At 48.9% G+C, this 22,217-nt stretch overlaps 1 protein-coding gene across 1 annotated transcript in view; it reads left to right on the top strand.

The window, feature by feature from the left end:
- PRRX1 (paired related homeobox 1) overlaps window positions 1-21,467 on the top strand; it is a 40,520-nt gene extending 19,053 nt beyond the window's left edge. Inside the window, exons 2-4 of the mRNA XM_053950991.1 lie at window positions 12,127-12,302; window positions 13,466-13,647; window positions 17,827-21,467. Coding sequence (XP_053806966.1) covers window positions 12,127-12,302; window positions 13,466-13,647; window positions 17,827-17,965 — 497 coding nt within the window. The 3' untranslated portion in view covers window positions 17,966-21,467. The remainder of the gene's footprint in view (window positions 1-12,126; window positions 12,303-13,465; window positions 13,648-17,826) is intronic.
- Window positions 21,468-22,217: the final 750 nt, after the last annotated feature.

Genomic DNA, 22,217 nt, shown 5'->3' with positions numbered 1-22,217 from the left:
ATCTGTTGTCATCAAAGCCCATGGCAAATTCCATACTTTCTGCAGCTGATGCTAAATAGGTCTTTTGAAGGTTGTAATTTCTCGTTTAACCGGTGCCAGTTGCGAATACTTTGTGTTGAGGAATAACCCCTTAGTGCCAAATAAAATACAGTGGAAGTCTGTGGCGTGTTTTTCAGCGTATTGTTAGTTACAGCCCTCCTGACAGAGCACATTCTATGCTGAAGATAAATGCTTGGGAGTCTCTTGCCAATTTATGTCCGAAAGGGCTTTTCTTGGATGTCCTCCTCTCTGTGGAAAATGCTTTTCTGTTTTTCCAGCAAACATTTAATGAGCTGTGCTTAAAAGAAAAAGAGGGCCTATTTCAGGACCAGCCCGGCGTGCTTTAGTTCTCTCCCAGCTGGTTTGGGTTCTTTGGGTGCTCTGATCTTTGTTACACCATGCTGCATGGCAGTGGGCTTTGTGTAGCAATTTGCATCTTCCAGGACCTGCGTGGGGGATGTTTCAGTGCACCCAGCACCACACTGGAGTGTCCCTTGTGCCTGGGACAGAAGGACATTTGCAGCTGACCTGTACCAGAAAACCCAGGCTCTGTCCAGGTTGCAGGTACAGTTGTTGGCACATCAGGCTGCTGATGGATTCCCATGCAGGAATTGAATTCAGTCTGTGACTCCAGGGGAGCCTGGAAAGTTGGTGTGAGTGGGCTGGGCTGCAGGGCCGCTTGGAGGACGTGCCCACAGGCACCTGGGCTAGTGGTGACCCGTGGCCAGCAGCCTCTGGTTGCTCACAGCTGCTCACTGCTTCCAGCTCAGCATGTCCAGTGCCATCCCTGGTCCCCTCTTCTGGGAGATGTGTGGAGAGCTGCATGAGGAAGAGGCAGAGGGAGAAAGCCACCTCTGACAGGGAACCACCTGCACACTTGCTCACGGGACCAGAGAGGTTGGTGGAGATTTCCTAAGTGAAGTTGAAGGCTCTTGAGATTTCTGTGAGCAGCCAGGGGCAGCTGAGCTTTCTTTCCTAGGGATGAGGTGGTTTCAGAAGTCCCCTTGAGGGGTGTTGAAGTGAAGCAGAGAGAAAGCCAATCCCATGGATGCTTCTGTCTAATCTGTCTGAATCCCAGGTGTGGGGTCAGTAGGTCAGCGAGGCTGAGGCAGGGTCTGCAGTGCAGCAGTGGGGTGATCTGAGGCTCTGTGCCCTGCTAGCACTGGCAGTGGTTGGGAAATGGGGCTGCAAGACTCACCAACACACCAGCTATCACTTGTGTATGCAGCTGAAATGAAACAGCTGCTCTGTGTACCTTTATATCACACACTGGAAGTGGTTTCATTACTTGCTGTTATTTTATTTTCTGTGCTGTGAAGGTCAACAGCGTGAATGTAATGCCAGTGTGTCCCACTTGTGATTTATTTGGAGGTGATTTGGTTTTTGTCTGCTCCCCTCTAAGCACGGGGCTGCTGGATGTGGAGCAAAGAGACAGTCCACCTCTACTCCAGGGCCATATGGAATTTTCATGTGCTTTTTGACCTACACTAGCCCTGGCACACGTTCCTCTAGCTTGCTTTGAGGACCTCTGAGGATGGAGAAATCTGTGCAACTCACACTAATCACCCCTGCAGTCTTGAATCTGGTGGAAGGTAATTTGCTTATTTCAGGGCAGCTTTGATGTGGATGAGTTTAAATCTGCACTTCCATACAGTGTTGAATGTGGCCCTGAGGCTAGGCTCTCTCTAAATATTCTCAAACATTGTTTTTCCAGTGAAAAACATCACCTAACTCCCAAAGGTTTTTCTGAGTGGTATTTTGATTATTTGGAGAACATTTTTTCCTACATTTCCATTGCAAATCATATTCACATATCAGTGTTTCTTGGCTTAAAAATACTTTATACCCGATTTACTTTATTTTTACTTTAGTTGTTAGCAAAAAATATTTAATGAAATAATAAAATTATTTTGCCAGAGGGTTGATAAAGAAAATCTAAGATTTCATCCTGCGCATGTGGAGAAATCTGTTTAAAAACTTCTCATTGAACATAATGGCATTTCTGGACATGAGTAACACTGGGAAGTTTGAAAAAATGCCCATGCTAACAGGCTGGGGGACAGGAATTTGCTGTATTTGACAGGCTGGATGTGAGAAGGATGCAGCACTGCAAATTCGGCAGCACAATCTTGCCAATGTGTCTAGACAGCCCATCTCTATGGGGGAGAGAAAAGCTTATTTCTTGGAGCTGCTCCAGTGAGACCAGACCACTTCTGGTCTCCTTTATCCATGGAGACTTTCCATCCAGGCTTGGGGTTTGTGATGAGCTGGCTCAGCCCTGGTGGCTGATGATCCATGTGAGCTGATTTCGGCGAGCTGGTCAACCTTTTTGCTGGTCTTGAGATACTCGTGGGTAGGTGAGGATGTGGCTGGTCTGGCAGTGGATGTGATTCATTAGTTAGAGCCCTTTAAAAGGCTTAAATTGTGTTAAATTTCTGCTAGAGCAGCAGCAGCTGTCTGCTAACCCTGCACCAGACCCAAAGTGGGGTTTTGTGGCTGAGATATCCCACATTTGTGCACGGGACCCCTAAATTGTCCAATCCTCCAGGTTAGAGTATCTGACATTTCAGGCAGATTAAGGGCAGGAATAAACAGATATCCTATAATATATTCATCACCTGGAGGCAAAAAATTATTACTCTATATTAAGGGTTGTCATTTCCAACATATCCCTTGTGGGCCTCAATTCACGGGAACTCTCATAATCATTATTTTGCCTCCTCTGCTGGGAGTTGTGCTTTTCAAACTGCGGTGAACTCTGGAAAGACAGGGCTTTCCATTCTTCAGCTTTCTGATTTCAGATTTCTGGATGATTGTTCCACTCTGGCAAGGAACCATTCAAAATACATTCCAAAATATTCATCATTCCAGCAGGCTAAGAAACATAAGATGTAGCAATTTATTAGCTAATGTGAAATGCATTCACCGTCCAGAAGAGGCAGAGGACGGGGGGGGGCAGTCTGAGCCTGGTTTCCCTTTGTTCCTGCAGAGCTGGGGTGTGGAGCATCCTGGAGCCCATGGTCTGGCCCATCTGCCTTCCTGTTTTCCTGGATGTCCCTGTGTCCAGCAAAAATCTCCCAGACACCAGCAGCAGCCTCCTTGTCCCTTCTCCTTAGAAGAGCAGGTTTTCACTGTGGACCTGGGAAGGAGAAAGTTGTTCTAAAATGGTCCCTACATGCTCTGATCCCTTTGCCTCCTGCAGCAACTGTTAAGGTCCTTTATCCCCCACCCAAGGAGTGTGCTCCTGGTCAGGATGCTCAGCCCTTGCAAAAGGCAGGAGGGCTGGATGCTGATAGCCAGGCTCAAGTTATGTTATTTCTGGACCTTGGATGCCATCGTTTTTCCAGTTGTGATCAAGAGGGACCCATAAAATCCATTAGCAGTAAAAAAAATGGATTTCTAAGTGAAGCTTTGCAGCAGCTCCAGTCCAGTTTGCTCGGGAAGGGGTGGTGGTGGTCCAATTTCCTTGAAACACATTTGTTCTTGGATGCTAATGAAAGGGGAGCACAGCCTTTGGAGAGCTCGTTGCCGTGTTCTCGCCGCCGTTCGCGCCTCCCCTGCTCCTGGCCCGTGGCGCCCTGTGGTCCTGGCACAGCCAGTCTGTGCCATGCATTTTTGCAGTCCTGGATATTCCAGGAATACACAGATGAAATATCCATTGGGAGCAGTGTTCTTGCCTACCAGAGGAGCCAGCTGGCGTGTGCATCCCACTGGTCATCGTCAGTCTGTTTGTGTAGGTCCCACATAGCAAAACAGCCATCCAAGTGAATTTCCAGATCCAGTCGGGATGCCTGTTGGATGATGGCACTTCTCAGCAGCACAGTGGGGACCTGGACGAGCAGAGACACTCATGGAGCCACTCAGCTTGAGTCAGTCTTTCCCCCTGAGAGGAGCTTGCTGGGGAGTGTTTGCAAGACTCTTGTGGCTGCCACAGCATTTGAAAATGAGCCAGCTGAAATGCCAAGTGGTTCTTCTGCAAGGGATATGTGGACTGGAAAAAAATCCCCCCCAAAGCAGCTCTTTTCTGTCTTCACAAAAACCCTTTCTTTTTCTTCCCTCACCCTCCTTTTTATTTTTGCACTAGTCAGCTTGTTGCAAAAATATCTGATTTTCCTGAGTTGAAAGCTTTTTTAGCTGAAGTTCACAAGGATTTTTTTGGCCACTTTTTCTAAATGTGAGAATAAATTTATTAAAAGCGGAGTTGCCCAGAGTTCAGGTGCCAGATCTTCGCTTCAGAGCTTCCACCTGTTCACAATTCATGGCAAGCTATAGGTCTGGGGGGTCACTTCTGTACATAAAGAGAAGGGAACAGTAGGAAAATCCAGCAGGGGAGCAGGTGGAAATAATACCGTGTGGCTTTTGCATAACGTGTAACCCCACGGAGCTCCCTCCAGGGGGATATGAGTGTGGAACATAGATTAGTAACCTGTCCTAATTGCAGTGGTGTTTGTTGCCACTGTCTTTGAGGCAGCTTGTGGGGTACATCCAGGTGGATGTGGATATTGGCCTTCCTGACACTTCAGTCTGCTCCTGCATGGAAGGGGTTAACTGCACGGTCCAGCTAACAGCAGTGGTGGCTCTGGAGGACACCCTGAGCTGATGTGCTGCTTTTGGAGCACACTACGTGTGTGCATGAAAGGGAGCAGTGTCCCACAGCTTGGCTTTTCAAGTCTGCGGAGAAGGGAAGGGAAAGGGTGCTGGACATGAAAGGAGAAATTTTTATTAAGGTTTTTGTTTTCTGGAATGAACTGGGGCAGGGAGGGGATCAAGAACGTGGAGAGGCGTCTTTGGGAGTGAGAAGATACCGATGGAGCAGGGCGGAGGTTGGGAAGTTTGATCTGTGCTGAATCAATGCCATTCCTGAGACAAAACATCAGGACACATGGCACAGGAAGGGGAGCTGATGGGGAGAGGTGTTGGAAGCCAAACCCTTGACCTTGCAAGGCCGTGAGTTCACACACGTTCAAGCACTGATCCAGATCTGAAACTGATGCCTCAGGTCTTAGCTTTTCTATGTTTCAGATTCTGTGCTGCTTTAGCATGTGGGTCTGAGCTTCATATTAGGGGATGGTGAGCTCTCTGCACAGAGCAGGGAGACAAAACAATTCCTTCTCTAACTGGGGACCAGGGACAAATGATCCAAATCTCAGGCCCAAGAGCACAAACAACGTGGGCTGAAGAGAGAAAAACAAGAAGGATGGGACTACATGAGCTGGAGCTGTAATTGGACAATTAGCTCCAATATGCAAATGGACCAAAACTTATAAAAGTTTTTGTGACCGGTCGTTTATTTTGTGAACATTTGGGTTCATCTCGGGTGCAGCCCTGGCAGGGCTCTTGTGGTGCCCCAGGTGGATCCATTGAGGCGTCCTAATAAATCCCTGCTTTATTCTTTATTCCAGCCTCTGTTCTAGGTCAGCCTTCAGAAGGCATCAAAACCAGGAGTGAGGAGACTGTGGAGGCCGAGAGGCTCTCGGGAAGCTCTGGAGGTCACACTGGCACGGTGGCAGCTCAGTGCTGTGCTGGGACATTCGGGGTGTGACACTTTGGGGTGTGGTGCTGGGGTTCGGCCGGCGCGGCTCTGCGAGTGCGTTTCTGCTCCTCTGTCGTGGCTCCAGTGTCTCTGTAGCGTGGGGCTGATCTGAAGGGGGACATGGGGGAACTCAGCCCCCTTGGATCCCGTCCCCTCCCGAGCCTGGTGAATCCACACTGCTGGATCTCCGCCACGGCCTGGTGGTTTGGTCTCTTTGTCAGTTACAAAATGCAGTCTCACAGAACATGATTTGCCGCTGGCAGGCTTTTAAATGTATGTGTTTGCTTTTGATTATGTCTGTTGTTTTTTGGGGTTTTTTTTTTTAATTAATTTTCCAAGGATCAATGTGGTAATGCATATAAAAATTACAATATGTAAAACAAAGTATAAAAGCATACAAGGAATTCCAAACACATAACATACTGTGCCTTGGAGCTTATGAGATCCATACAGTGCTTATTGTATTATGGGAACACTCTGACCCCAAGACCCGTCGGAAAGGCTTGTTAGAAGAGCAGGACTAAGCCGTGTGCCTTATGAGCTGTAGGATGCCCAGAAGGAAAACTCTAGTGAATATAAAAGCAGAACTGTTGCAGAAGAACTCGGAATGGTCTGTGGGATGTAGGGGGACTTTCCATGGCTTTGTACCAATTTCTGAGGAGGATATAAACTTCTGCTCCCGCAAATGTTGTTCTCCCAATAATTAACACTTAATGTTAAGTCTTTCCAGGGAGGCTCTCCGGATTTCCATGGGATAATGATTACTCTTTTTTTCCACCCCCAAATATAATTTCTCTGTCAGCTCCAGCAAGTGGGAACATTGAAATAATTAGAGCTCACATCTTAGCTGCTGTAACTGCCCATGTGCTCTACAGGTTGCCACCAGATGAGGGGCACAGCACCAGAGCTGCAACCACCCTGAAAAGGAGTTCTGGCTTACTTTTGCCTTAGGATAGGGCTCTTGGCTTCTCGTGCTGCCCTGTCTGTGGATCAGGAACAGGGCAGGTTGGGATTTTGATGGGACCCTATCCCTGCAGACCAGAACACGGGGAAAGCCTCTGCACTCAAGTCCCCAGTGCCTGGTAAGTTTGGGTGAAGACTGTTTGCATGCTGGAAATTCTTCTCAGGAGCTTGGAAGCATCTGTAGACTCTCCACCTGGAAAGTGACAACCCCAAGACCTCATTCCAGGGGCCAAGAGTCACTGACTGTGCTGTGCCCCGAATCCCACCTGGGAATATCTCCTTTGGCCACAGTGCAGGTGGGAGCTCCCTCTGCTCAGGCCACTGTCCTGAGGGAGGACAGCCTGGCAGGCAGAGCCAAGTGCAACAGGGTGATGCCTTGAGAGGCTGCCTAGAACAGAGGCTAGACAGTGTTAAAGGAATAAAGTAGGGATTTATTAAAAAGGCCTTCAAGGGATAGAGGGCTCTCCCTGCTATCCACGCAGCAGCCGTTCACAGCCCTGTAAGGATCTGTAATTGCTTGTGTGCAGGCAGCTAAAAATCACCCTGATAGGTCCCACATTGCAGACACTTCGGAGAGGAGCTGCTGTAGCCCACGGGTAACACTGAAAATATGCATGTTTTTCTGTTTAATGTTAAAACTCAGGTTTGGTATGAAAAATTCGGTGTCGCCTTTCTGAAGCTTCGTGCTCATGCACAGAACAACTTCTTATTTATGTGCAAAACTTGAACCTGACTGCGAGATAATCACAAGAGATGGCTCTTAAAGGAAATAGAGCATCTGTTTCTTTGTTACCTTTTTTTTCTGTGTTCCTGATGCTCTTAACAAGACTGGAACTTCGGATACTTGAATTTTCTGTGTAATTGAAATAATTTAAACAGTAAGATAGTGCAGAAAAAAAACCGAAACAGCAGAGGTTAGGAAAAAAAGCTCAGCTAGTGTTGTGTAATGAGAGGAAAATGATAGTTCAAAAATCTCTATCGTCTGACCTGTACTCAGAATAAAAACCTGCTGTTATCACTGTTGTACAGCTGGGCTCGGTATCGCTGCTGTACTGAAGTACATGACTTAATAGGCATCTCCTACCTTAACATATTTACTTTTATTTAAGTGTTATCTTCATTCCATGGTGCCTACATTTGTGATGGCTGCTGTGTGGTCCTTGCACCTTCTCCGTGTAGCATTTGTGTGCCCTGAAGTTAAACCTCGTTTCCATTCAGAAATACTTTTCTTGCGCGCAGAAATACGCACGAGCTAGAGTTCGTTCTCTCCTGGGAGATTTTAGAAAGAAATACTTCAGGCAGCTCTGGGCATGAAATCTTATCCATTTATGTCCCCCTGCCCCTCTTCTGTCCCTGCTCACATCTGGCAAAGACAATGGATGCTGCTGCTGGACAACGAGCCCTCGGGAGGAGCAGGGTGGAAAATCGAGTGAGCCTTGTCTCAAATCAACGGGGCTTTGTCACCGTGTGGGTTTTGTGTGTTCCCATTCCTCTGCTTGGAGCCTTGTTTTTGCTTTGATTAAACATTTCGGGTCCGGGTTTTGGTTTGGGATATTTTATGATGCCAGTTGACAAAGCTGCCCTGCACGCAAAGTGTTGCAATGTTTTGGAGGGATGTCATGAATCGAAAGCAAAGCAGAGCGTGGGTAAAACTGGACTGGGAGTGTGTGATGGGCTATAAACTGGATGGCTGATGCTGGGGAGAGGAGCCTGCCCAGAGCTGGGGGAACACCCAGAAATATTTCTATTCAAGCTTCATGAAATTTCAAGTTTAAACCAAATAAAAAGCCCTGTTCTTTTCCCTTCTATTCTCCGTTTTCCTTTCTTTCTCCATCAACCTGAATAAAACTTTCATTTGTTTGCAGTATTTTTTTTTGTATTTTAAGAGTTTTGAGTTGTTGCCTTTTTAATTTATAGTTTATTATTTTTTTTCACTGTGAAATCATTTGTCTTGCTTGTTCTTAAATCTGTGCTCAAATGTTAGCTTCTTATTTTGAAGGCTGTGATTAGAGTGTGATTCCTTCTTTTCTTCCTGGAATCCTTTCTCAGTTTACAGTTTCTATAACTGATGTGACAAATCTTTGCTGCCTTACCATACATTATACTGTGGTTAAGTGTCTCTGTCCCTCCCTTAATTAAATCCAATGGCTTACTTTCGATTCGGATCCAATTAATGAACTGTAATAGCTGGTTCTGGACTTAATAGAACCGGTCAAAACCTTTCCAAACTACCCACACAATGTAAATACCATCTGGAAATTAGCTTTTGTTCTGACCTGGAATGAATGCAAATATGCACAAGCATTCCTGCAAACTGGAAATCTAAAATATGTTGCGGTTGTAAGTATTGATGAAAAAAAATACCAATCTTGAAACTCCTACATAGGAATTTAGTTCTCAACTCTGATTTGTTTTTTTTTTAAATTTAATTTAATTTAATTTTTGTTTTGTTTTGTTTTTTTTAATTTGTTGGGGTTTTTTAATTTTCAAAGTGGCATCCCAAGAGGAGCTGCCTGGTGGTGCCCCAGTGATAGTTACAGGCACTGGGACAGACACTGTGCAGTGAGGAGAATAGATTGCAGTGTCTGCAAGCGTGGATCTGCCTCGCTGCAAGAGGAAAAAAGAGTAGGATGTTTCATGCTGAATCATTTAGGAGCACTTGAAAATGCTTTGGTGCACTTGGGTATGACACCAGGACCTGCATGTTATGGGGAAAGGTAGAAATAACACAGGAAAGCGCAAAAGTGGAAACAGGAAACATGGTCCCAGCATGGAAGGTTGGGATTTGGCAATGAAATTCCCAGATTTTCCAGCATTGGGTTCCTGAGAGGAGAATGCACATTTCAGCCTCTCTGCGAGGCACATTTGCAAGCTGCTCAGCTTTTGAGAACGCTGCGTGTAATAAAATTTTTCTGATTAAAAGAACGTTGATGAAAGACTTCTGACCTACCTAAAAAGCTTTAGAGATGTTTCCCTCTCCTCTCCGTTTCTGCTGACTCCAGTCACTCGTACTGTCAACACTGTTTAGGAATGCCATTTTTCAGGAATACCATTTTTCAGGAATACCATTTTTCAGTGTTCAGGGTTGTTTCCTGATAAAGAAATAATGGCAGAGAAGAAGAAACACCGTGCTGACATGCTGGAGGCAGCCGGGGAGCGCTGTGAGCAAGATGACATTTGCAGGCAGGCTGGGTTTAGGTGTGTGCAGTCCCTCCTTAGCAGCACATGGCAAGACACAAGGACTGACCAAGCCCGTGCTACTCGGGATTAATGTCCTGTTGTTATTTTTTTTTTCCCTGCTACCCACGTCGCTCGTGTAGACATTTGGATCTCGCGCCGTTCCAGAGGTGCGGCGACAGGAGATCCCAAAATTCCAGAGCTCCCTGTTGCAGGTGGTGCTTTGCTGTCACCTCCATGCAGCTCTGTCCTGGAAAAAGGGGGTGACTGCCATCCCTGCTCCGTGGCAGCCCAGGCTGGGGTGCTTTAGGCAGCGGTGACCCAGCCATGAGTCACCCAGCACGGACACTTTCCGGCCCCCGGCCGGGCTATTTTTGGGCTCGGTAATTACGAGGTGAGCTGTGAATCACCGGCGTCTCGCTTTACGCCGGGAGGAAACCATGCAAATTGCGCTAACGTGCTTGGCAGGGGGAATTCTTGTTCTCCGGTGTTCTACAGACTTTGGCCCTTCTTCTTGCTCCCCAGAGGGATGTGCTCACCCTTCCTCATGTGTAGCTGTCACGCAGGACCCAGCAAGGGCCAGACTCGTGTTCCCTCCAGCCGGGTGTTGTGTTCTGGGCAGAAATGATGCTTCAGAGGCCTGGATGGGATTCTGAAGGGGTCCCAAAGGCTTTGATTGATTTGTTCATATTGCTCTGCATAGCCAGGGTTTAGATCAGAAAATAGCATGAAGTGGGTAACTCCAAAGGAGGCCGTGTTGTCTTTGGGCTCTCCAGTAGCTGGTCTTGCAGTGTTTGTGGCATTTGGAGGGACGATTGTGCCCTGAGGCTCTGTTTGCTGTGTTGTGTGGCGCGCAGCAGCACAGCTATGTCGAAACTCGCCAGCAGAGCCAGGGGGAAATAGCTGACCCCTTTTGAGAAGGGTTTGGTGATGAGACAAGAGAGGGACATGCACGGGTTTTCTCCTTCTTTATAGGGGATGGACCCTGTGGCTGCGTTAAACCCCCCCAGCAGGGAGAAATGTGTGCAGGGCATTCTGCACAAGCAGCAGTTCAATCTCATCCCTCTGCTCCACTGTGCTTTGCTTCCCATCACCTGAGCTGATAGATTCACCTGTAGCCCTGCTTTAATTCATTCCTACGTGCCTTTGTTCTCCTTGCACATTCCTGCCTCTCCCAGTCCCTTCCCAGCTCAGCTTTACGACTCAGCGTTCCTGTTAAAAACCAGTCTCCAAACACTTCCTCTCAGAAATGGGAAAGCCAAGGATGTGTTTTTGCACCCAGGAATCCCCAGGCTGGAAAGGAGCCTTCATCAGGATCATCAGGCTGTTGGAGGAGGATTAGGGATGGAGGCACTGTAAACCTGAAGGAATTTGAAAGCCGTGCTTTAATTTAAGAGGAATGTCCTTTTGTTCTCAAATGGATGGGCCTTGCTCCAAAGGTGTTCAGGTGCAGTAACTGGTACCAGATGGGCTGTGCAAAGCAACACAAACAGGTGGTGAGGACAGCAACTTTAATTTCCTTGTCAGCCTGTGTCTTACACACCCGCTGGAGAAGAGGGGGATAAGGGGAGCTGTCATATTTGTACATGGCAAAAGGAGTGACTGCAAAAGGAGAACACAGGGATTGTTCTCCATCTGTACGTAGCAGGTCAAGCCCTGGCACTCTGAGTGGTGACCCTGTCACCTGGGCCAAGGTGTGCAGTGATGAACTTAGAATATGATTCACTAGCTTGTGCATTTTTATGGATTCAGGGATCAATACACTTTAATGCTGACATGAATATTGGCTCGGGTCCCCCCAGGGTAATGTGGATTTTTTTAGTGGCATCCCACACATACTGGCATGATGCAGATGTGTTGATTAATTTCTGAGTAAATGCAAACGAGGTACAAAAGAATCTGTGCTCTTATGGGTGGTTGTTCAACACCTTGCTGGGCTCAGCAAGGTGAGGAGGATGCTGCAGAGGGCACAGCTGCTCCTCACTAGCAGCGTCCAAGAGTGTGCTCTTACCCCAGAGAGCTGTGTCACGTCCCAGTCAGAGCAGTCCTTGGAAATTTGAAGCAGTGAGAACAGGGCTTTATGATTCTTTGCCATCAGAAGAGATTTCCGGGATTTTCAGGAATGGGGAGCTGCATTTTGGGCTTTTTTTGTTGCTTTTTAGAGATAAGGAGGCTGAGACCTGGGGTCGCTTAAGAGATCTGGCACAAGTCTTATGTAGTGGAATCAAAAAATAAATGCTTGGGATCAGTGCACTTTCCAGCTCCTCTTCATGTGGGGACTAACACAGTGTGGTTAACGCGTGGGGTTAAAACTGTGCGAGCCCCTTTCCCTCTTGAAACCATTGAGGTCGTTCACCCCGTGGCTGTGGGCTCGTGGCTTTCTCACTTTTCACATCCACAATTGTCTCTCCTAGATGATCAGCTGAACTCAGAAGAGAAGAAGAAAAGAAAGCAGAGGAGGAACAGGACTACCTTCAACAGCAGCCAGCTGCAGGCACTAGAGAGGGTCTTCGAGAGGACACACTACCCCGATGCCTTCGTACGGGAAGACCTTGCACGCAGAGTCAACCTCACTGAAGCCAGAGTTCAGGTAATCCCACGGCTCACACCTCGCCTGGGCGATCATCAGGCCGCTCCAGCAAGGCAGCAGAAATCCTTGAGCTCTTGTGTGGCGCACAAGGGTCACCAAGCTCCTGGCTCGTGCTGTACTGCAGCAGCATGCCTTGAGGGAGACTGCCAGGCCTGACCTGCCACCCCGTTCACCAGCTGCCCACTCAGATGTGCCCGTATGGCCGAGATGTTGGATGCTCAGGCTGCTGACGTTCCCTTGAGCTCTTAGCTTGCAGGCCTGCACCTTCTGCAGGTCGAAGCAGACCCTGGAACACGGTGTGTTGGACAGCACTGCCAGGCCTTGCTGCCGTCGCACAGGACACACCCGTGTCCCTCAGCCAGGGCGTGATCAGAGCAGGCACCAGGATTATCCCATCCTTAGGGTTCCCAGGGGGAGCCTGGGAAGCAGCCAGCTGTGAGTTTGCAGGCCCCATGCTGGGCAACTCCCTGAGGGCTCCCCTGACAGGGGGAAACCCTCCTGAAGCAGTTCTTTGTCAGGAAAAGCAGATGCACAGGACTTTTTCGGTCTTCAGGTTCTTGTTTTATTGTTATCTTATCATGCCTTCAGCACACTGTCTGCACCCAGACCTTGCATGCTGGAAAACAGCACAAAAATGGCTCAAAACCTCGTGTTGCAAGGCCTTTTTAAGTCTAATCAAAAGCTAAGCTACCCAATTAAGAAGTGACACCTAGATTATTTCCCTTTCTAACCCAATAACTGACCCCTAAAGACCCGCAATGCGGATTTTTCTGCCCAATTACAAGATACCACCCAAACCCAAGAAAAAAGGAACTCAAGACAACAGCCTGTATCCTCCATCTTGTACCCATCTAGATCATGCTAAAAATCCTCAAACCTAAATTTCTCACCCATGTGACATACTAAACTACTCTCTACAATCCCTACAGTCTATTTCACACTTTTGTGGTCTCTACCTTACTTTGAAGCTTTGGAGGCCTTCTCCATGAAGGAGGGTCAAAGTCAGTGTTTTCCTGGGGGTCAGAGCACCCCAGGGCACACAGGGGGATATTCCCCTTGCCCTGGGTTCCCAAAGCCCACAGGGCACGGTGGCACGGGGATGGGGCGAGCGGCACAGCAGAGCTGTTGTGATGGTTGGTGGCCCTGTGCTGTCCCCCCTGCAGGTGTGGTTCCAGAACCGGAGAGCCAAGTTCCGCCGGAACGAGAGGGCCATGCTGGCCAGCAAGAACGCCTCTCTGCTCAAATCCTACTCAGGGGACGTGACGGCCGTGGAGCAGCCCATAGTACCTCGCCCCGCCCCCAGACCCACCGACTATCTCTCCTGGGGGACCGCCTCGCCCTACAGGTGAGTGAGGCACCCCGCTGGACCATCCCAAAAGCGGCCCTCAGACAGCTCTGGTGTATCCACAGCCGGAGGATCCGGCGGTCTGACCATCCACTGGTTTTCCTCACCTGTTCCCACCCCATCTCCTTGCCTGTTTTGCAGCGTGGTCCCAACTCGGTGTCGTTGTGTCTTTCTGGCAGCTTCTTTTCTGGGGGGCTCTCTCTGCAATTCAGGGAATTTTGAAAGAGGTTCAGATAGAAATACATGGCAACAGAAGGTTTTCCCCAGTGCATCTGGTTTATAGCAAGGAGGAAACCTTTCCGTGGGACACAGATCCAGGAGAGGGAGGTCAGAGCACTCGGGGAGGCTCAGCCACTACACAGTGGCCAGAAGAGGGAGATCTGTGGCTGTCCCGTGGCACTCCCTGCTTGGGATGCCAGGAAGGGCTGGGAGCTCACTTCATCCCTGTGGAGCAGTGCTCTCAGCACTGGGGGGCTGCTGAGCAGTTTCTTTTTATTGCTTGAGCACAAGTGTGCGTGTGTGAATGTTGCACTGTGGTTTGCCTGCATGCAGGGCCAGGTGACAGACTGGTGCTCAGTGTCCACCTCCTGTGGTCAGTGCTGCTTAAGGGGTGGCAGGAAAGGAGCATGGATGTGGCAAGCCCAGTCTCAGAGCATCTGGGATGTCCGTGCACATCACAGGCCTCCCTGTCCTCTCTGTGCCATTCCTGGCTCTGCAGGAGCTGGGTGTGGATGCAAGATCCACAGGATGTGTTGGTTTGTGGGGAGCCAGCTGGCTCACAGGCAGTTAAAAATGAGGTTGGCGGGTGTTTTTTAGCACAGTGGCTCCATTGTTGGTTGGGACCATGAAGCCTTTGGCTGGATTTCTTCCTGTTCATCTGGCCTGGTCACTGCCAGCTTCCCACTGCCTTCCAGGAGCCACACCGTGCACAGGACCTCTCTTGCTGGGTCACCTTGACCCTCTTTTTGCTCCAAGCATTGTTTGCACAGTAAGAGCTGCAAACACATGGTCTGGTCTTCCTGCTTTTTCTGTGGGATCCTCCTCATCCACCCTGTATGTCCAGAAGAACAAGTCATAGACCCACCCACTCCTGCTGTGGAAAAGGATGCTTTTGGTGGCCACCAGCTTCATCTTAGAAATGGCCCTTATCCTTTGGATTTTTTCTGAGGACTGCTCTCTGTGAAAATCCCTCTTTTAGGGATTAAGGCTTTCTCCCTGTGCAGTGTTCCTTGGTGTAGCGTTCTGGGGAGGTGAGATTGGGGAAGGGAAGCGAGTGCCTTCCCCATCCCAGTGGGACTGCACTGGTCACGGTTCCAGATCCCTGCTCAATGCTCATGCCTTATTTCTACCTCTCACACTCTGAAAAAGAGATCCTCCCTCCCGAGCTGATGTTTACACAGGGAGCTTCATAATCACTGCTAGGAGAAGACCCTGCAAAGGTGACTTCCAAGGGCAGCCTGGGAAGGGCTGTCTGAGGTCACTTGCAGCACGTGGGATGTGCTAATGAGAACAGGGGAGAAGGGACAGCCTTAGGGATGGTTTTCCAGCCCCTCAGCTCCAGGCTGTGCCTATCCACGATGCAGAGACACACCTTCCCCTTGTCTTGTCTGCAGCCAAGATGTTTCAGCAAAGGCCTTTGCAGCTTACACACCAAAGCAGGCTGGAGTGGCACCCTCCCGCTGCCCTGCACTGGCAGAGGAGCACAGCAGCTGCTTTCCACACTGTGGGACCCTCAGACACTCCATGCTCCCCAGGGTTTCTGATCCTACTGATCACCTCTTGGCAATCAAGATTCATCTGAAAGGGCCGGGCTGTCACAGCCTCATTAAAGCTTTGCAGTAAGGTCATTCAGATGTTCAAATAGTGAAACCCTCCAGCCATGTGGAGTGTTTGCATGGCCCCCTGCCCCCTCCCCATCTTCCTAGCAGTGCTGTAGCAGCCCCTGATTAACAGCCACTCCTGGGGAGGGCCCAGAGCAGCATGGCCAGGGCTGGTTTTGCTCTCAGATCTGGGAAAAGTTTTCAATCCGTGTGTTTATTCTCCAAATACATTCAGCCACAGGTCAACCAAAGCTATTTGCAGATCTCTGTCACACAGACAGCCAAGTAGATACTGTGCTTTTTTTGAAGTTGAGAAATGTTTTACTTAGGCATTTTTTAGCATAGGTTCTTAAGAAAACAAGACTGGCAGCCCACACTTCCCACTCCAGCAACCTTTGGCTCCACAGGCCACTGAAAACCTTATTTGAAAGAAGGATTTTAGGCCTCAGAAACACGATGCTCCTCTGTGTTTTGTGAAAGCAGACAGCTGAGTGGAGGAAGGAGATTTTTCTCTGCCTGAATGGGGTGGAGGGAGGGAGCAGCAGGGTGACTTCAACCCTTATTAGACCCTGGAGAGTCTCTGGAGCAACCCTCAAGCTATTCTGGTGTTTGGACACAGCCTTCTTGTGCACTGCTCCTGCTGGAATAACTTGATGAAAGGAAGCACTTCTAATCCCTGGTTTAGCAGGGATTTCACTTGGCATCAGTAAGTGAAATCATCTTCCCCACACCTCTGGGGAGCTGGGAGTCAGAGGCTCCCAGGAGTTTCAGCCCAGACTTGGCCAGCAACCTGGTTTTGAATGGGGACAGTTTACAGCCCTGACTGAAAACCCCTATTTTATCCAGTTTGGAGTGGCCTTGAAGGTCTCCAAATTTCTTCCAGCTCAAAAACATGGGACAGATGTGCCCTTTGGAAGTAGATGGGCATGGGGGCTTAAGTAGCCACCACCTTTACACCTTGTGGAGCATTGCACCCTCCTGCAGACTGCACTTGGGGATGAGGAGAGCAACCTGCCCAGCCATGGAGAGGGAATGAGGGGGTGCAGCTGGTTGAGAAGAGCTCCAGAAACACACATCCACGTGTTCTGGATGCTGGTGAAATGCAGATATTCCCTGGTCTGGATCTCCTGCAGACTGAGGATTCCCACAGCGCTGGGTGGCAGATAAACTCCTGGGAGGTCAGAAATACCAGCAGCACATTGAGGTGAGCAGGCACAGCTCCAGCCTGGATCTGTGCAGCAGGTGCCTGAATCCCTGCAGGGAGATTTGCTGTTGCATTTCCAGTTCTGGAGGTCAGTGCTGGAATGATTTTTTTTTTTTTTTTTTTTTGAAAGACAGAAAAGGGAAAAGACAAAAAAGCAAAAAAAACCCCAACCCATCTTGGTTTTTTGGTCTGTGGATGGAGCAGAGCATTTCCCAGATCCTCAGCTGCAAGCCACCCGGGCAGGCAGATGGGAAAGGTCAGCACCAGAGCTGAGCTGGCCTCCAGCAGAGCATTTGGGCTTTCCCCCTGAACACTCTGTGTTAAATGGACACCTCTAATTCATGTGGTGCTTCTCAACTGGTTTTGGTCTGCGCGGACCCATGTAAAGGAAATGCAGCAGGTCAAATACTTTGCTGGGTTTTGGGGAGTTGGCAGGGAGAGCTGCTTTTCACAGAAACCCAAGGGACACATGGATTAAACAAGTTTTCTAGTGGTCTGGAAAGCAGCTTTGCAGATTTTTTGGTAGGATAAGAAAGGAGTTGGAGATCTTTGTTCAGCCTCTGCTGTCAGAAGTGATGTTTTTCATGAATAAAGTCGCAGTTTGAAGAGAGAAAAACCGGTTTATGTTTTGGGGTTTTTTCCTTCAGCCTTTAGGACATGCTCTTTATAATCAGCTGAAGTTTTGAGGGGGGAAAAAATGTGGAAATTTTCATTCCAAAAAGCTGAAATGAGAAAACATCACAACTGTTGAAGCGGGTTTTTTCCAGAGTGTTTCTTTAATGTAACATGTGTTTCAGAAGTGACGTGTTTTCACAGGCTGTAAAACCAGCAATTGGTCTCATCAAAAAGACATTGCTTCCAGTGGGAATACTTTTAAGGACAATGGTCTAACTGGCAGGCTGACCTCATTGCAAACCTTTTTTGGGTTAGAAAATAGGAAGTGGAAATTTTTCCTGTTGACTTCAGCCAGCTTTGGTGCTGGGTAAGTGAACAGCAGCGGAAAGATTTACTGGGGTGTTAAATAAAGGGGAGTGGTAATCCCCTGCTGACACCACACCAGGATTACATCCCACAGGTATGGAAAAAACCAGGGTTTAGGCTCTGCTGTGGTTTGGAGGCCACGTTTGACGTGACGTTTCTCTTTCCATCCCTCAGTGCCATGGCCACCTACTCTGCCACGTGTACCAACGCCAGCCCGGCACAGGGCATGAACATGGCCAACAGTATTGCCAACCTGAGACTGAAGGCAAAGGAATATAGTTTACAGAGGAATCAGGTGCCCACAGTCAATTAACGACTGGGGGCAGCTGCCTTGCAGAAGGAGAAAACACAACAGCACCTGTCCTGCTTCGCAACCTGTCTGTGCTGAAAGAAAAAAAAAAGAAAAAGAGAACAACGACAATAAAAAAACACAATAAAAATAAAAGAGAAAAAAAAAAAAAAAAAAAAAAAAAAAAAAGCCAACCCTCACCCAGAACTGAACACGGGGAGCAAACTGAACCTGTGAGTGATAAGGTTCCTCCTTCCTTTTGGGATAATGCCACCATTTTTTTTTTCTTGTTATCGTCGAGTTTATTGCTTCTGCTCAATATACTACGAGCTTCTTCAGTAAAGGACAGTCTCACCCTTGCTGGTTTCCATTTTTGTACGGGACTGCAAAAAGAAACCTCTGCCAGTCTCAGCCCACGGACGAGTCCCACCGCCAGCACGCTGAGGTACAAAGCTTGCTCATCTCCCCACTGCCCCAGCTCACCCGAGGAGAAGAATTTGTTTGGTCACCAATTCCCATGAGATCCACCCGACCCTCATCCCTCCAGTCCCTTGTGCCACAGAGGCAGCACGTTCCTATCAGTCTGCCAGGAGCCCGTTTAATGCAGCAAGATGGATTCCTGCTGTCTGAGTTGCCTGGAAAACCTCCTTGGGCTCTGCAGAGCTCCATTGCCTTGTTGAGTACTCCCGGCACTGCTGCCTCAAGAAGCCAAAGAAGAGAGCAAAGCCAACGTGGGTCTGTGGGCAGGGGGAGTGTAGCAGGGGGATCTCTCTGCAGTGCCAAGAACAGGACTGTCAGGACACTCCTTTCTATGCCTTACAGTTTGTGCCACAGGGAAAGGCGTTGTCCAGATGCATTTGTTTTATATATACTGTATATATTTATATATATGAGATAATACATGCAAGCTTGGTTGGTGTTTTTTATTAAACAAAATAAAACCCATTGAAAACGTTGGGGATGTTTGTGCTGCATCCAGGTGGAGCTGTGCATTGAAATTCCAGCCACAGCCTCTCTCAGCCTTGGCAGAGCTCTTCCCTGCAGCCTTGGGCAGCTCTGGGGAAGGCAGCTCATGTCCTCCCATGAGAACCCCCAAAGAAGAGGTGCTGGAGGGAGCCACGCTCCTCTTTGCAGGTTTTCCCCATGGGCAGCTGCACAGAACACGACAAGGAGCTCCTCTGCAGCCAGACTGGTTCATGTGGCTTTTGGGAACATGCAGGGATATCCCCAGGGAAAGCCTCTCTGGGCACAAGTGATGTTGGACTTGATGATCTTAGAGGTCTCTTCCAACCTCATTATTCTGTGATTCTGTGATGTCTCAGCAGGGAGCATCCCACCAAAGATCCCTCAACACTGCTCTGTAAGTCTTGTGCTATAACCTTAACTATTTCCCCTACCTGCTGTCCTCCCTCTGGGCTCTGGAGACCTAATTAATTTATCTCCATGAAGAGTAGAGGAGATGCAGCCCAAAAGGCATTTCTTCCACACAAACATCCTGAGGAAATTAGGATCTTTCTCACTGCTGGTGATGCCTGTCTCTCCCATTTTGGGGGAGGAGGGGGTTGATTTATGACAAACAGCACTTGTGTCCAAACTGAGATGGACAATGCCATGGAATTGCCCTGAAGGCAGCAGAGCTACCCCATGGTCCAGGCTGCACCATCAGGGAAGGAGAATGAAGCTGAGCAATGAGGAATTCTTCTGGTAGACTGGCTTAGATCTCCAGCCTGGTGTTTGCTGCAGGCACACAGGGCATATGTAGATGTCTGACAGTGGGCTTTGATAGTCTAAAATAGCATGTTGCAGGAAATGAGGAATAAATCTCTTTAAAGTGTAGGTGAAAATTAAACTGGCAGAAGATGAATGGAAATCCAGCCAAAATATTTGAGCTAGCACAAGGCAAAAAAGCCTCGAATCCAAACTGGAGTAAGTTGTGCCTGTGATTGTATGCATTGCTGCTGGATTTTTTTTTCCCTCCCTGTATGGGTATTTTTAAGGAAAAAACCCTAATTGTGATCAGGACAAAAAGCTGAAAGTCACAGGCAGAACACCAGGGAAACGGAGGCAGGGCGAGTACTGTGCTTTAAGAAATCCATCATGTTCTGTTTGATCCCTTTTTTTGGCCACCTGCAGTCTGGAGAACCTCACATTTGTAAACCAGAATATTTCTATCCTGCACAGCGCAGGTCCAGCTCCTAGAGCCAAGTGATCATGTTGGAAATCTCAGGCTGCACTTAGAAACTCGCTCCTGCTTCCTGTGCCTACACAAACACACAAACTATTGAAGAATGTGGTCAGAAAGGACCCAGTGCCTTTGGGTAACACCACTCAAAGGCTGAACTGGTTGTTGAGTACCTTAAGCTGGTGCTCTCCTCTCCCCTTGCCTTGCTGCCCTCCTCCAGAGCCCACCACCATCCCAGCAGCACCAGCAGCCTGGGTGAATTCCCCTGTGCTGGCCTGAGAGCTCACCCTGGAGTTTCAGCTCTTTCCTTCAGCATCCCTCAGCCTGTGGCTTTCCTCCAGTCCTTGCTCAGCTTCTCTGCAGTAGAAAAACCACCGTGAGCAGCTTTTGTTGGTGTGTGTGTAGGGACACTACTTTGTGAGGTTACCAAGGGGCAGTTCAGGGAGCATGAAGCTCCTGGTGCCCCGTGACCCAGCCATGGACTGAGATCTCCATCCCCACGCTGTGATGGTCACGTCAAGGGGCTCACAAATGCCAGTGCAAGCCCTTGTTCAGCCTCCTCCATTTATCTGAGTTGTCTGGCATGGGGCTGCTCCTGCAGGGAGGCTGTGGGAGCTTCTGCACCTCCAGTTTGAGCTGGGTCTTGCCTTGGGTCGGGCTGCTTGGTCAGGGGTGCCAGCACAGCTGACTGGCTATCAGTCAGTTCAGATAAAACCTTTACATCCCCTTTGGTGACCCAATATTGCTTTGTTTACATGGATTTACTAACCAGAGTCCAGCTGGATGAACAGACAGCTTCTGGTGTTTGTTTCTTAATTGCTGATGACCTCAGCCAAAAGACAGCGACTTGTCGTCGCTCAAGCCAAAGTGAAATATTAGAATTGTGTATGTTTAATCTGTATTTTATTAAACCATGTAAATATATGTGCAAATCAAGGGCCTTATCCTCAAAGAGTGGAGTTCTCCAGGGTTTCAGTAGACTTCCAGTTGTAGCTCTGGGAAGTTGCCATGGTTACCACGGTTATCATTGAGTTTGGGTACCATTCAGGGGAGAAAATGTGTCTTAAGGCATTTTCCTCTTGCCTAATCTGTATGAGCACTGTTTTCTCAGGCTCTCCCTTTCTCAGCAGAGAAATAGGTGACTGGTTCCCTCAAAGTGGGAATTTTGTGCGTGGCAGGGATGGATGATTGACGAGGCTGCCGTGAAGCCACGGGATTTCAAGATGGAAGTGTATCCTGTAAATTATCTCTTGCTTTGTGATGTAAAATGTACAGTGTTTGCACTAGAATAGAAATGATCATTTTCAATAAAAGGGGGAAGAGACTCCTCAATCCTTTCTATAAGCTGCCACATCTGTGTCTTGTGTTGCTGCCCTGAGGTGTCCTACAGTGTTGGCTGGGGCTGGGAACCCTCTGGAGCCTTGCAGGGAGACCAGGAGCCCATGGAGCTGGGCTTGGGGTCAGGCAGCTGCAAGTCCAGCAGCAGTGTAAGGCAGGAAACATCCACAAAGCCTTCTCCTAGAAGAGGTGGAGTTCAGGAAGAGTGGAGACACAGCCGTGGCTTTGTCCCAGCTCCCTACGCCCCACCGGGCTGGTGAGACACCAGGTGGGGTTGAACGTGGGGCAGAAGGGGAGCAGAGAAGGGAGGTGAGGGAGGGATGGTCATCCCCCTGTGGGTGCTGGGAATGGGTGACCATCAGGGAAGGAGGGGAGGAGCGAGAGCAACGAATGAAGAGAGGAAAAGGGCTGAGTCCCATCCCTGTGCAGGAGTGAACAGAGCTGGGCTCAGCAGGGAGATCCCTCCACTGCACAGCAAGGCAGGTGGGCAGAAGGAGCTCAGAGGGTCATCAGGGCTAATTAGTGAAGCACAGGGGTGGGAGTAGTGCTGTGGGGCTGGTTTTATCTCCTGAAGATGTGGAGCTGGGCTGGAGTTGGTGAGCTGTGCTCCAGTGCTTGGGGTCTGTTGGCAGCTGACAGCTGGCTGGGGGGAGATGCTGGGGGGTGCTTCTGCAGCTTCCCTTCTTGGTCACTGAATGATGAGTTCAGATTCGAGCCAGCTGTTGGGAATCTGGACTGTGTCTGGCTCAGCACCCT

Source organism: Vidua chalybeata, chromosome 9, assembly GCF_026979565.1.
Source record: "Vidua chalybeata isolate OUT-0048 chromosome 9, bVidCha1 merged haplotype, whole genome shotgun sequence".
In the NCBI taxonomy this organism is placed as follows: domain Eukaryota; kingdom Metazoa; phylum Chordata; class Aves; order Passeriformes; family Viduidae; genus Vidua; species Vidua chalybeata.
Note: the sequence above shows the minus strand (reverse complement) of the source record. Positions and strands in the feature narration are given on the sequence as shown.